The 10,480-nt window shown below is 45.2% G+C and overlaps 2 protein-coding genes and 1 long non-coding RNA gene across 8 annotated transcripts in view; 2 read left to right on the top strand and 1 right to left on the bottom strand.

Moving 5' to 3' along the window:
* The first annotated feature begins 1,933 nt into the window (after window positions 1-1,933).
* sync (syncoilin, intermediate filament protein) lies at window positions 1,934-6,249 on the top strand. The gene is made up of 5 exons (XM_017421052.3): window positions 1,934-3,381; window positions 3,460-3,674; window positions 4,806-5,013; window positions 5,103-5,227; window positions 5,306-6,249. The coding sequence occupies exons 1-5, from the start codon at window positions 1,966-1,968 to the stop codon at window positions 5,352-5,354; spliced, it is 2,013 nt and encodes a 670-aa protein (XP_017276541.1). The 5' UTR covers window positions 1,934-1,965; the 3' UTR covers window positions 5,355-6,249.
* Window positions 3,668-7,452, bottom strand: LOC119617027. The gene is made up of 3 exons (XR_005233182.1): window positions 7,325-7,452; window positions 4,814-5,006; window positions 3,668-4,197 (listed from the first exon to the last, which is right to left on the bottom strand). It is a non-coding gene; the product is annotated as an uncharacterized LOC119617027 (long non-coding RNA).
* tert (telomerase reverse transcriptase) overlaps window positions 7,409-10,480 on the top strand; it is a 24,395-nt gene continuing 21,323 nt past the window's right edge. For 5 of the 6 annotated variants that reach the window (XR_001808690.3, XR_005233181.1, XM_025006946.2 and 2 more), the window contains exons 1-3: window positions 7,409-7,761; window positions 8,511-9,813; window positions 9,886-10,075. Coding sequence is in view for 4 of the 6 variants with exons in the window: in XM_025006946.2 (XP_024862714.1) it covers window positions 7,546-7,761; window positions 8,511-9,813; window positions 9,886-10,075 (1,709 nt within the window). In the remaining 2 variants the exon portion in view is untranslated. The remainder of the gene's footprint in view (window positions 7,762-8,510; window positions 9,814-9,885; window positions 10,076-10,480) is intronic. The other variant, XM_017421048.3, reaches the window with a different exon arrangement.

Genomic DNA, 10,480 nt, shown 5'->3' with positions numbered 1-10,480 from the left:
GTGCCCTTTCTACTTTACAGATCTCTGTCTGCTGACACTTCTGAGTCAGTTTGATCAGATTCCTCTTGGGAGCTCTCTGGCTAGTCTTGCCTATTAGGCTGAAATTACAGCTACATCATCCACCAAGCAGGTGCAAATGGTCGTCCGTCAGTAGACACAATGGCCCTTTCTCTCAGGCGCTCCGTCCAACGCTGCCGGCTGCAGCGTCAGACTAAATCCGTCTGTATGAGTTCACTAGCGTGGCAGTGTTTATGTGAATGCATGATCAGGCTCGTCTGAGGTGTGTCTAAACATTCCCCAAGCTTCGAGTGCCTGGGCGTCCAGCCTAAAGGGACAGCTGTCATTAGCGTGCCCTTTGCTAAGCTGCTCCCATCCACATAACCGAGCGTCCCGATGGCATCGTGTAGCCTCAACAGAAGAAGTCTGGCCAAGATGCTAACCAAATGCTCCCATTATCATGTCAGCATTCTCAACCAGGCAGATGATTCAAACATCTTCTGCCTTGAGATGGACGTTAGCTCCGCAGCACAGCTAGCCGCTACAGAATGTAGGTAAAGTAGCAATGTAAGGCAGTGAGAGATTGTTTCTGTTCTGTATTTTGATTTTTATCATGGGGTAATCATTGTATGGTGTATGATGATGTGTCTAATGTAGCTTAAATACGTACAATTAATTGCCACCATGATCAAGTCTTCAGCAATGTGTGACATTCTGTTGAGGTTCGGAGTTTGAAGATAACTGTGAATTATGCTTTCCAGGCGCAATGTCATAGAAAGTGTTTAGTGCTCGATTTAGATGCCTAATTGTCAGTCTTGTGAGGCCTAGATGATTTATTTTTGTAAAATGTGCTAATATACAAAACCTGAAAGTTGAAGGACTACATTTTTACATGTTTTACATTGATAGATCATGTCCAAAGTTAAGAAATAGAAAAAAAAAACAAAAAACAGCCAAGCGCATGCCGAAAGTTGTCAACACGTCATGACAAAGACCCTGGACTCAGACGTTGATGTGTGCACCAGTATAATATAGTGGCCACCTAAGAAGAAAGTAGTGATGGCAAGGTCTCCAGCTTGAGTGACAGCTCATATGACAAAGATTTACGTGACCATTTGTTCAGTGAGGAGGAGGAAATTAGGAGGAGCGTTGTCCAAAAGGCAGTAGCTTGGAGTCCTAACAGACCGTCCCTCGCCCTACCGGTTCAAACCCACCCAACAAGAAGGCCCTGCGGTGGTCGAGGAGGCAGAAGCCGTGAACAAAGCTGGCAAAGGAGATGGAATTAAGGTGGAATCTCACTGAGCTGCAACTGTTGAGATACTAGTCAGTCCAAAAAAAAAAAGAAATCCTTCAAAATTGCAAGAAAATGCATAAATTTTCCTGTGTTTGCGACAGGGTAACCAACAAGCCACGTGTTTGTGTTTTCGAAAATCATTGCCTAAAATGTGGCCACAGATTTCAAAACTGTATTCTTGGCTGTGCACATTATTTTGTTGCCACCTCAGCAGCCAGATTGTTATTCATTTATGTTAGTGGTATTAAGATTTGTTGGGTTGGTTGAAGGTCATACAAACAGGTTGCTATTACAACAATGTGGTCTGCCTACTCTAATGCTACATTCAGATTCAGTATTGATAAATAAAATATAATAATAATAAAATAATTCATGCAATTGGGATTCTCATCTTGAGATACTCTTACTGTAGAGCAAATCTGCTCTGGCACATGTAGACAGCCATCTTCTCTATATGGTATGCCTGAGATGCCACAACAGAACAAAAAAAACAGATTTGTTTGGTTTTCTTGCATCAAAAATGAATGGTCTTTGAACTTTCAAAGTAAAAAGGGTCTATTTTACATTACTTACTTTTTCAGAAAGGCTAACGTTGATCTGTTTTTGTCAAGGGATCGTCCAGACCTGAAGGAGTTTTCTGCATCCAGTCAAGCTTCGAGGATTTGGCTGAACCGATGGATGACTTGGATGAAGACGATTCATTCCCTGGATTCGAGCCGCTGTTCATCAGAGAAGAGAGAGGGGATCCAGACAAAAGCGCCGAAGAACAAAGCGAAGGTGATGAAAACCCATCGGGGCTCAGCTTCACGGAGTCGCCGCTTAAACAATCGGCTTTGATAAAACCCTACCTGCAGGAGATGGACGAGTTGCTGAAAAGCTGTGAAGAGCTCACAGGCATCCCCTTTGGCTCGCGCTATTCAGCGGCTGACAGTGAAACGTGCCTGGGTGAATCAAGTTGCAGCGGCGACCAAATGGAAAGCTGTGGAGGAATATGCACGCATCCCCAAGCCTATCTGTCCACGAGCTACATTGACACACATATGGATGGGACTGAAGCGGAAGATGAGACAGTGCAAGGCCGAAGCTTGGGCAACCTCGTGAACAGGTGCGAGGTTTATCAGCACACAGAAATGCCCCTCTCCTCAGCTGGCAGCAAGCTGAGGGCCAACATGGTGGAGTACGAGAGCCAGCTAATGGGGATGTTAGCCATGCTGGAGAGCTGCATGGAAGAGTCGGGCATGGACTATGAGCCGCAAGACAGGGCAGCCGACACAGGCCAGGAATATGTACACATCAGTAAGAACCCTCATCGTTATGGGGGCACACGGCCAGTGCAGTCTGAGCTCTGTGTGAATGGAGGTGACGCTTCAGAAGGGAGCGGGAACGGAGTGACGGTCGGAACGGCAGGAAGCGAAAGCCAGCAACATCCTTCGCCCCGCTGCCAGACGATGAGCGGCTTCTTGGACCGGAGGCCAGAGGAGCACGGTCATCTCGAAGCAGATCTCGGATCAGGCCTGCAGGTAGATCACGCAGGACAATGCCCAGTATTCAGCGAGGGGACAAAAACAGGACGCGTGCTTGGAGACAGTACGGAAACAAAGCGAGACGTAGATGGCGGCGAGTTGCCAGCTGAAGGCGGACATGATTTCAGCGCAGATCTGGGATCTGACACGGACACACTAAGGGCTTTAGGGTCTCGGGTGGAGGACTGTGTAGAGGAGGTGCAGCAGTTGCAGAAGAGAAGGAAGGAGCTGCTGGCGGAGGCTCTGCGGCTGAGAGAAGAAGGAGGAACCGAGGAAGGAGAGGAGACGGCGGAGCGGATCGACAGCCGAGTTGTGGCGCTGATGGACGCTCTCAAGAGAGAGGAGGAGGTGAGGCGGGAGGAGAGGAAGAGGGAGATGTACCGCCTCAGAGAGGAGAGGGCCGAGGAGGAGAGGGCGCTGTGGAGGGTGAGCCTGGAGAGACAGGGGCTGCAAGAGGAGCTCAGGAGGCTGAAGAGGAGGCTGTTCCAGGTGGCCAGAGACTGCGCTTACAGTCGGGCAGCTCTGAACGATCAGCGTCGGGAGGTGGAGCTCCTGCGGAGAGAAGAGGTAAGGCCGCTCCTCCGGTGTCACGTTCCGAACAAAACAACCTTCCCCGTGGATGACTGGCTCTGTCTCACTCTCTAGGAGAAGCGGAACTCTCTGCTGCTCGGGCTGACGGAAGAGAGCTGCCAACTCCGATCCGCTCAGCAACAACGGCTTTTGGACCTACGGGCACAGCTTCACGCCAGAGGCTCCATTCAGCCCCCCAGCACCCAGGAGGAGCTGAGCGCATGCAGGAGGCTTTCCTGCGGTGACATCCAGCAGTATCTGCAGAACGGGCGGAAAGCGCTGGAGGACAGGTGGCGTCTCAGTCAGCCACGGATTATTACAGCCCTCCGCCGAAAAAGCGAAGGCAGACCGTGATGTGTTTGTGTCAGTGTGTGTTGGTCTATCCGTCTGTTAGCCAAACATCTCATGAACCACTGGACGGATTTTAACGAGACGTGCAGAAAGCAATCGTCGTGTGTACATCTACATCGGAAAACAACTTTTACAGTCAATCTGATTCAAGATGGCTGACGTTAAAAAACACAAAAGTTGCTATAATTCAGTTTGTTCTACAGGTACTGACCTAAAAGTTGGCACGGCAGTAGCTGAGACTGATCTGTAGCACAGATTTTGAGCAATAACAAGTTGAGCAAAACCTTTGTTTTTATTTTGTCAATAACTATTTAGAGTCAACTTTGTCTGTTAGGAAAACATCTCATGAACCACTAAATGTATTTTAATGACACTTTCAGAAAGTAATCAATAGATTTACCTTTTCAGCTGATTACCTCTTAGAGCCAATCGAACTTAAGATGGCCACCGCAGCCAACAGACCTTAGAAAACACAAAAATGGTTATAGTTCAGTCCATTTTACATCTAGTGAGCTAAAGCTGTGGTGTGATTGTAGTTGAAAGTCATTCACATCACATATTACAAGTGCCACATATTACATGAGATCCTTATTTAAAACTTTAATGTCAACTGTTGGGGTCAAGCCTATTTGTCTGTTAGCAAAATATCTCATGAACCACTGGATGGATTTCAATGAAGCTCTCTAAAAGTAATGATTGGATGTACATCTATGGCTGGTTAACTTTTGGAGTTGATCTGATTCAAGACGGCTGCCACAACTGATCAACATTGGCCACCACAAAAATGGCTACAACTCAGCCATTTACAGATATGGAGCTAAAATCTTGACGTAGTAGTAGCTGAGAGTCATTCACAACGTGTACTCTGAGGGTGACATCAGAGTTTTGATGTTTTTAAGTTCTGAATCAAAATTTCTCAACACAAGGGCGGTACGAGTTTCTTTAAGGAATCCTGGGCCTATTTGATGACTAATGTCTTTGAATAGATTTATCCACAGCTGCTCTTTCATTACATCCAAAGTTGTTTTTAGCTGCAACCCAACTAAACTCTCGGTGACTTGCTCCCCCAGATACGAACCCGTGCTGCTGGCCCTGCTGAAGAGGAGGGAGGCGACAGCTGGTGCGCTGGTGACCACCAAGCAGCAGGCTCAGGAGCTGAGGGCCCAGCTGAGACCTCTGAGGGAGCAGATCCAAAAGCTGGAACTGGAGAGGGCTTGCTTGGACGAGAGACTCCAGCTTCTCGCCCTGCAGAGGCGGGAGGACGCGGGTCGCTACAAGGTAAAAAAAACAAACAAAACAAGCAGAGTTAAAGGCAGACAACAGGGGTTAAAGGAGACGGGCTCGGATGTGGCGCGCCTCTCTTCCAGGAGGCGGTGTGTTGCCTGGAAGAGCACAGCAGGCGGCTGAGGACGGAGCTGGAGGTTCAGAGGAGACGAACCAAAGAGATGGAGGAGCTGAAGGAAAGCCTCACAGAGCAACTTCTTCTCCACAGGTATCCAATTACCTCACAGGCTTTAAACTTTAAAAGAAATAACTCTAACCTGATCTTTTTTTCTTTTTCTCCTCACAGGGCTGCGACTGAGGGCCACAACGGCTGCAATCGAGAGGAAAAAACATGATCATATATTGTTTTTTATAAAAGAAAATGAATCGTTTCTTTTTTTTTCAGAAACAAGATGAATTCCACGGGTTTAATTAATGCACTTTACATCTAAAAGCCACATGAGAGGTTTGTTTTCAAACTGTCTGGAAGGATTTAGACTGCACCGTGCAGAAAGGTTTCTGTTATGAATAAGAGGCAGCGTGTTTCTTGTAACGCTAAGCGAGCCTGATGACTCAGTGCCCGTCTCCGGAGAGCACAGCGGCCATCTTGTACTTATAAGGGCAACTTTTCTGCACAGCTAAACAGTGGGGACGTGAAGTAATCGGAGTGAGAACGGGCTTCGGGAGACAGGAGAGTACCAGGGTGTCACGGCAGACGTCTCGGCTTTGCTCGCTCTTCACCACAAGATTAACGGTTGTTTAAGCAAACCAGCAGGATCAGAAAGAGGCTGATGCTAATAAAGAATTACTGCTGCTTACATGGAAATGGAGAAGTACAGACTGATGAAAAGCAGCTTCTAAAAGAACAAAGTCTTTGTGCAGATGCAAAAAAAAACTGGACATAAGAATGAAAACTGTTTTTTCAAAAAAGGCAATAACGTGACTGTTCTTTGCACTAAGATCATCACTTCTCAATAATTACAACAAAACCACTCGAATTCAAAGCAAACCAATAACCACAAATTAATTTATCCTCTAATTGCACCCACACAAAGCTAAAGAAATGCACTTATTTACAGCACCTATGAATATGTAATCCTATTATTAAATACTAATTTCCCTCTAGGTTTTTGTAATCTTTTTCTATCGGCTTTTTTGTCAAATAGAAGCGGCATTTTAAAAAATTGAAAAACAATTTGAATATTAACAACAGATTAAATAAATTAAATAAAAATAAAACCACAGCTTATGTGTCGTGCATTTTATCTATTTTTTTTTTGCACATTGCTACATCATTTTTGAGGTTAAATAATCACATTGAATTAAAAAAAATATAATAAAGTATAATAAACATGTCCTGCTGCAAAGCCAAAATGTCTATTTCCATTCATCCATTCATTACTTTGAACTGTGTATCTACATAAAATATAAATAAGAGTCCCATCGGGGGATTGTGACTTCGCCGTCGCAGTGTGCGGCTTTCTGATTGGCAAAGGATCTGGATAATTAGAAGCAGCATTTGACGAAAAGCTATTCCTTTCTTTTTATTTAGCGCTCAGCTTGTCAAGAGCACAAACCTGTGAATCAAATCTCAACACTGTCTTTAATTGATTATATTTAGTTTAAAGATAGTCTCTGCGAATTATGAAATCAAACATTGAAAATGAGGTTATCCTGAACTATAACAGATGGTGCCGTTTGAAAGAGTTTATTCCAGTAGTTTTCTAGATATATTGATGTAAAATTCAGAAATGCGGGTTTGCGCTTAATGTAAACATGTAAACAAGGCACTGGGCTGAATCAATAGAAATCCTGTGATGGAGCTACATTAGGTTGCCTATAGTCTGTAGGTAAACAAATAATGACTAAAATTGAGAAGAAATTTTGGTGAAAATATAAGAGTAAGGCGGTAGTTAGTGTCTGTTTACAAATTTTATTTAGACATTTGTAATTTAACAACACATTACCCATCCCATATGGGACGTGGTTCTTACTTCATGATATTTTTTTTTTTACATTTTTCATGACTGAGCTGAAATCACGTTCAGGGCAACAGCTGCCAGGCTGCTAATGAGTCGCGCATGCGCAAAGCCGCCGATGGCTGCTTAACTTCATCCATGACAGGATGTAAATGAGAAATTTTCTGTGTAAAAAAAACAAAACAATGCACTAAAATTACTTTGAGTTGCACCTTTGGGTCACCTTTACCGGTCCCGAGCCTGGATACAGCACGTGGGTAGGAACTGGGACATAAATGTAACAATAACTGACAGAACAAAGTTTGTTTGTCGCTCTATAACATGCTCAGGTTGCTTTTTTTACTCACTTTTTGTCTCTCCCACCTCTCTAATCGATTATGCATATTTAGGAGATGACGTCACGCGGCGCCTTTCCGGACAGCCAATAGCTGCTGTCCTTACAGAGGCGTTGCCAACACGGAGGACAGCGCGGCGGCGTTAAACCGTTAAGAGTACAACAAGTCAGCTAGCCGCCATGTCGAGTTTTAAATCCCGTCAAACGTGAGGACAGCGACTCCCAGACGCCATTATGTCTGCGCCTGACATGTCGGCGGCGGTAGGCCTCCTCCGCTCGATGTACGGACACACACAGACGCTGGAGGAGTTCGCCAGCGGCATTCACTACAGGGAGGGAAACAGGGCAGGCCTGGTCGAGGACTCCGATACCAGCAGCTTCAAATCCTTCGTCAGAGGTGTTTTTGTCTGCTTTGACAAGGAGCTACAGCAAGTTCCGAGCTGCAGCCAGGTAAAGGTCAACTCAGGAGCTTTGAAACGATAGCATTCCTGCACTTTTTAGCTAACATGAACTGAGTTAAAGGCCTACCATTCCTTGAAGACAGTCATGTCACCTGTAGAGCTGCTTTAATCAAACCTTGAAGATCACGTTGTATGAAGTCTCGTGCTATATCGCGAGATTTCACGCTCACTCTGTTTGTTGTTATTGACTCTCAGTTACTGCCACTTCAAATTGTAGCTCATTATCTGTAAAACTGACCGAGTCACAGCCAGTTTAATCCTTTTTAAGTTCAGTTGGCTGTAGCAGCCATCCTAAATCAGGTTGACTCAGCTGTAGATGTACGTCCAGTGATTACTATCTGCATGTTTTATTAATATCTGTTCATTTGGTTCATGAGGTATTCTGCTAACAGAGCTGACTCCAAATAGCTAATGGGACATTTTTAAATTGTTAGACCTAAACATATGTGTATCAGACTAGTCTCAGCTACTACCACACCAAACTTTAGGTCACTATCTGTAAAATCGACTGAGTCATAGCCATTTTGGTGATTTTTAAGTGCAGGTGGCTGTGGCAGCCATCTTGTCCAATTGGTAATGTGGTGTTTGCCTTTTGGTGTCGGGCAATAATTATGAATCCACAAACCAATACATGTCTGGTTTTTGTACTTATTTGTAAGATAATCAGTTTTTCTAATTCAAAAGTCAGTCGCTTTTTTAATGTTGATGTATTATTGCATTTTTTTTTTTTTTTTGTAGATTTGCACTCTTTCAGAACTCCTGGCTTTTGTTCTCAACAGCATGAAAAGGAAAAAGAAAAGGAACATCTTGGCACATGGCTACAATTTTCTGGCTGTGCCGCAGGAGGATCGAGATGCAAACTTTTTCAAATTCCAAGGAGATGTCACTCAGAGTGCTGCCTACATCCACAGCAGTGACCACTGGAAGAAGGTCACCTTACGTCTTGGTACAGACATCACACGCTACCTGCTGGAGAGCTGCTCTGTGTTCGTGGCGGTCCCTCCGTCATGTGTTTTCCAGGTGTGTGGTGTCCCTGTGTATGACCTGGTGTCCATGACCACCGCTTCAAGCAGGTTTCATCTTCAACCTCAAGTTGGTAGACGCAGTCGCGCTCACTTTGGAAAGATTCAGAGGTCTCACTTGAAGAGGAGGCGTGTCATTGAGAAACCTGATGGGACCAAAATAAGGATGAAAAGAGAAGGAATGAACAAAAGAAAGAGGGAACCAGATGAGCTGAAGGGGATTGTAGCAAGTAAAAGGAGACGGGTGACGAAACTAAAAGACAACCAGGAAAGTGAACAGGTGTGTTCAGAAGCAGCAGAAGGAGGAGGACAGACCACGTCTTCAGAGTCGACACTGGCAAAGAGAAATGTGGAAAATGGTGCGACTGCTTTCAAACAGCCTGCTAAGACCTCAGCAGCCGTCCCCAACTTGGACAGTGGTCTCAGTTGGAAATCAGAGACTTTCCGACCTTTGCCCCCTTCACAATGTTTTGTTCGCACACTGGGATTCCTGTACGGCGGCCGAGGGATGCACAGCTTCCTTCTCAACAGGAAGAAGAAGTCCGTTGATGGAGCCAGAAGGTTACAAGGGAAAGATTTAATAAGAATGGTCTTCTTTGACTTCTTTGAGGGTCTTATGTATTTAAATGGGTTCGAGAGAAAGCCAAAGAAACTTCCCCGACGTTTCTTTACCATGGTTCCTCTGTTCAATCAGCTGCTACAACAACACAGAAAATGTCCCTACAGCAGGAATCTGCAGAAGCTGTGTCCACTGGTTGAGGAGAGCGGTGCAGGACAGGCAGAGTTAAAGGCCCTCCTACCTAAACACTGCGCACCTCATCGGGTCTACCTGTTTGTCAGGGAATGCCTCTCTGCTGTAATCCCACCAGAGCTGTGGGGCTCCGACCACAACCGTCTTAATTTCCTCGCCAGAGTCAGGGGCTTCCTGCGAAGCAGCAGATATGAAAAGATCTCAGTGGCCGAACTGATGTGGAAGATGAAGGTTAACGACTGTGACTGGCTGAAGATCAGTAAGACCGGTGAGTTAATTGTAGATGGAAATTGTTTGCTGCTTGTTTTTTAATGACCTCATAAAACCATCTCGCCCACAGGCCGCTTTCCGCCCAGTGAGCTCGCATATCGGACACAGATCCTGGGTCAGTTCTTGACTTGGCTTTTGGATGGGTATGTCATAAGCCTTGTCAGAGCTTGTTTTTATGCAACAGAGAGCATGGGGCAAAAGAACGCCATCAGGTTCTACAGACAGGAAGTGTGGGCCAAACTTCAGGACTTGGCCTTCAGGTATTCTATAAACACACGGACACTCAACCATGGTTACCTGTATTTATGTTGCGATAAGGTCACGAATAAAAGAAAACCTAAAACTGTTTGCTATCACAGAGATCACCTGGCTAAAAGCCAGATGGAGGAGCTGTCTCCATCTGTTAAGGACAGATAAAAATTCCCAGAATACTGAAACACCTGCTCTCCGTCCTCACACGGGATCAGGAAGATGCACGGAGGAAGAGAGTCAAAAAACACCCAAGAGTTCCTCTTAAAATCAAAAACACATTTATTCACTTTCAGCGCTGAAAGGGAGACGTGAGAAAAAGACCCTTACCGAAGTTCAGAGCACTCAGCCTACGTCTCAATCTAACTTCCTGTTCGATGTACTTTTGTTACTCGATAAGCAAAACATCAGTCCCA

Source organism: Kryptolebias marmoratus, linkage group LG5 (genome assembly GCF_001649575.2).
Source record: "Kryptolebias marmoratus isolate JLee-2015 linkage group LG5, ASM164957v2, whole genome shotgun sequence".
Taxonomy (NCBI): Eukaryota; Metazoa; Chordata; class Actinopteri; order Cyprinodontiformes; family Rivulidae; genus Kryptolebias; species Kryptolebias marmoratus.
This window is presented reverse-complemented; position numbering and strand designations above follow the sequence as displayed.

Excerpts from the sequence above, each read along its gene's own strand:
- sync (XM_017421052.3), top strand. The coding sequence starts at position 1,966 with ATGGATGACTTGGATGAAGACGATTCATTCCCTGGATTCGAGCCGCTG. Across the intron at positions 3,382-3,459 it reads AGCTCCTGCGGAGAGAAGAG|GAGAAGCGGAACTCTCTGCT; the intron begins GTAAGGCCGCTC and ends CTCACTCTCTAG. Across the intron at positions 5,014-5,102 it reads AGGACGCGGGTCGCTACAAG|GAGGCGGTGTGTTGCCTGGA; the intron begins GTAAAAAAAACA and ends CCTCTCTTCCAG.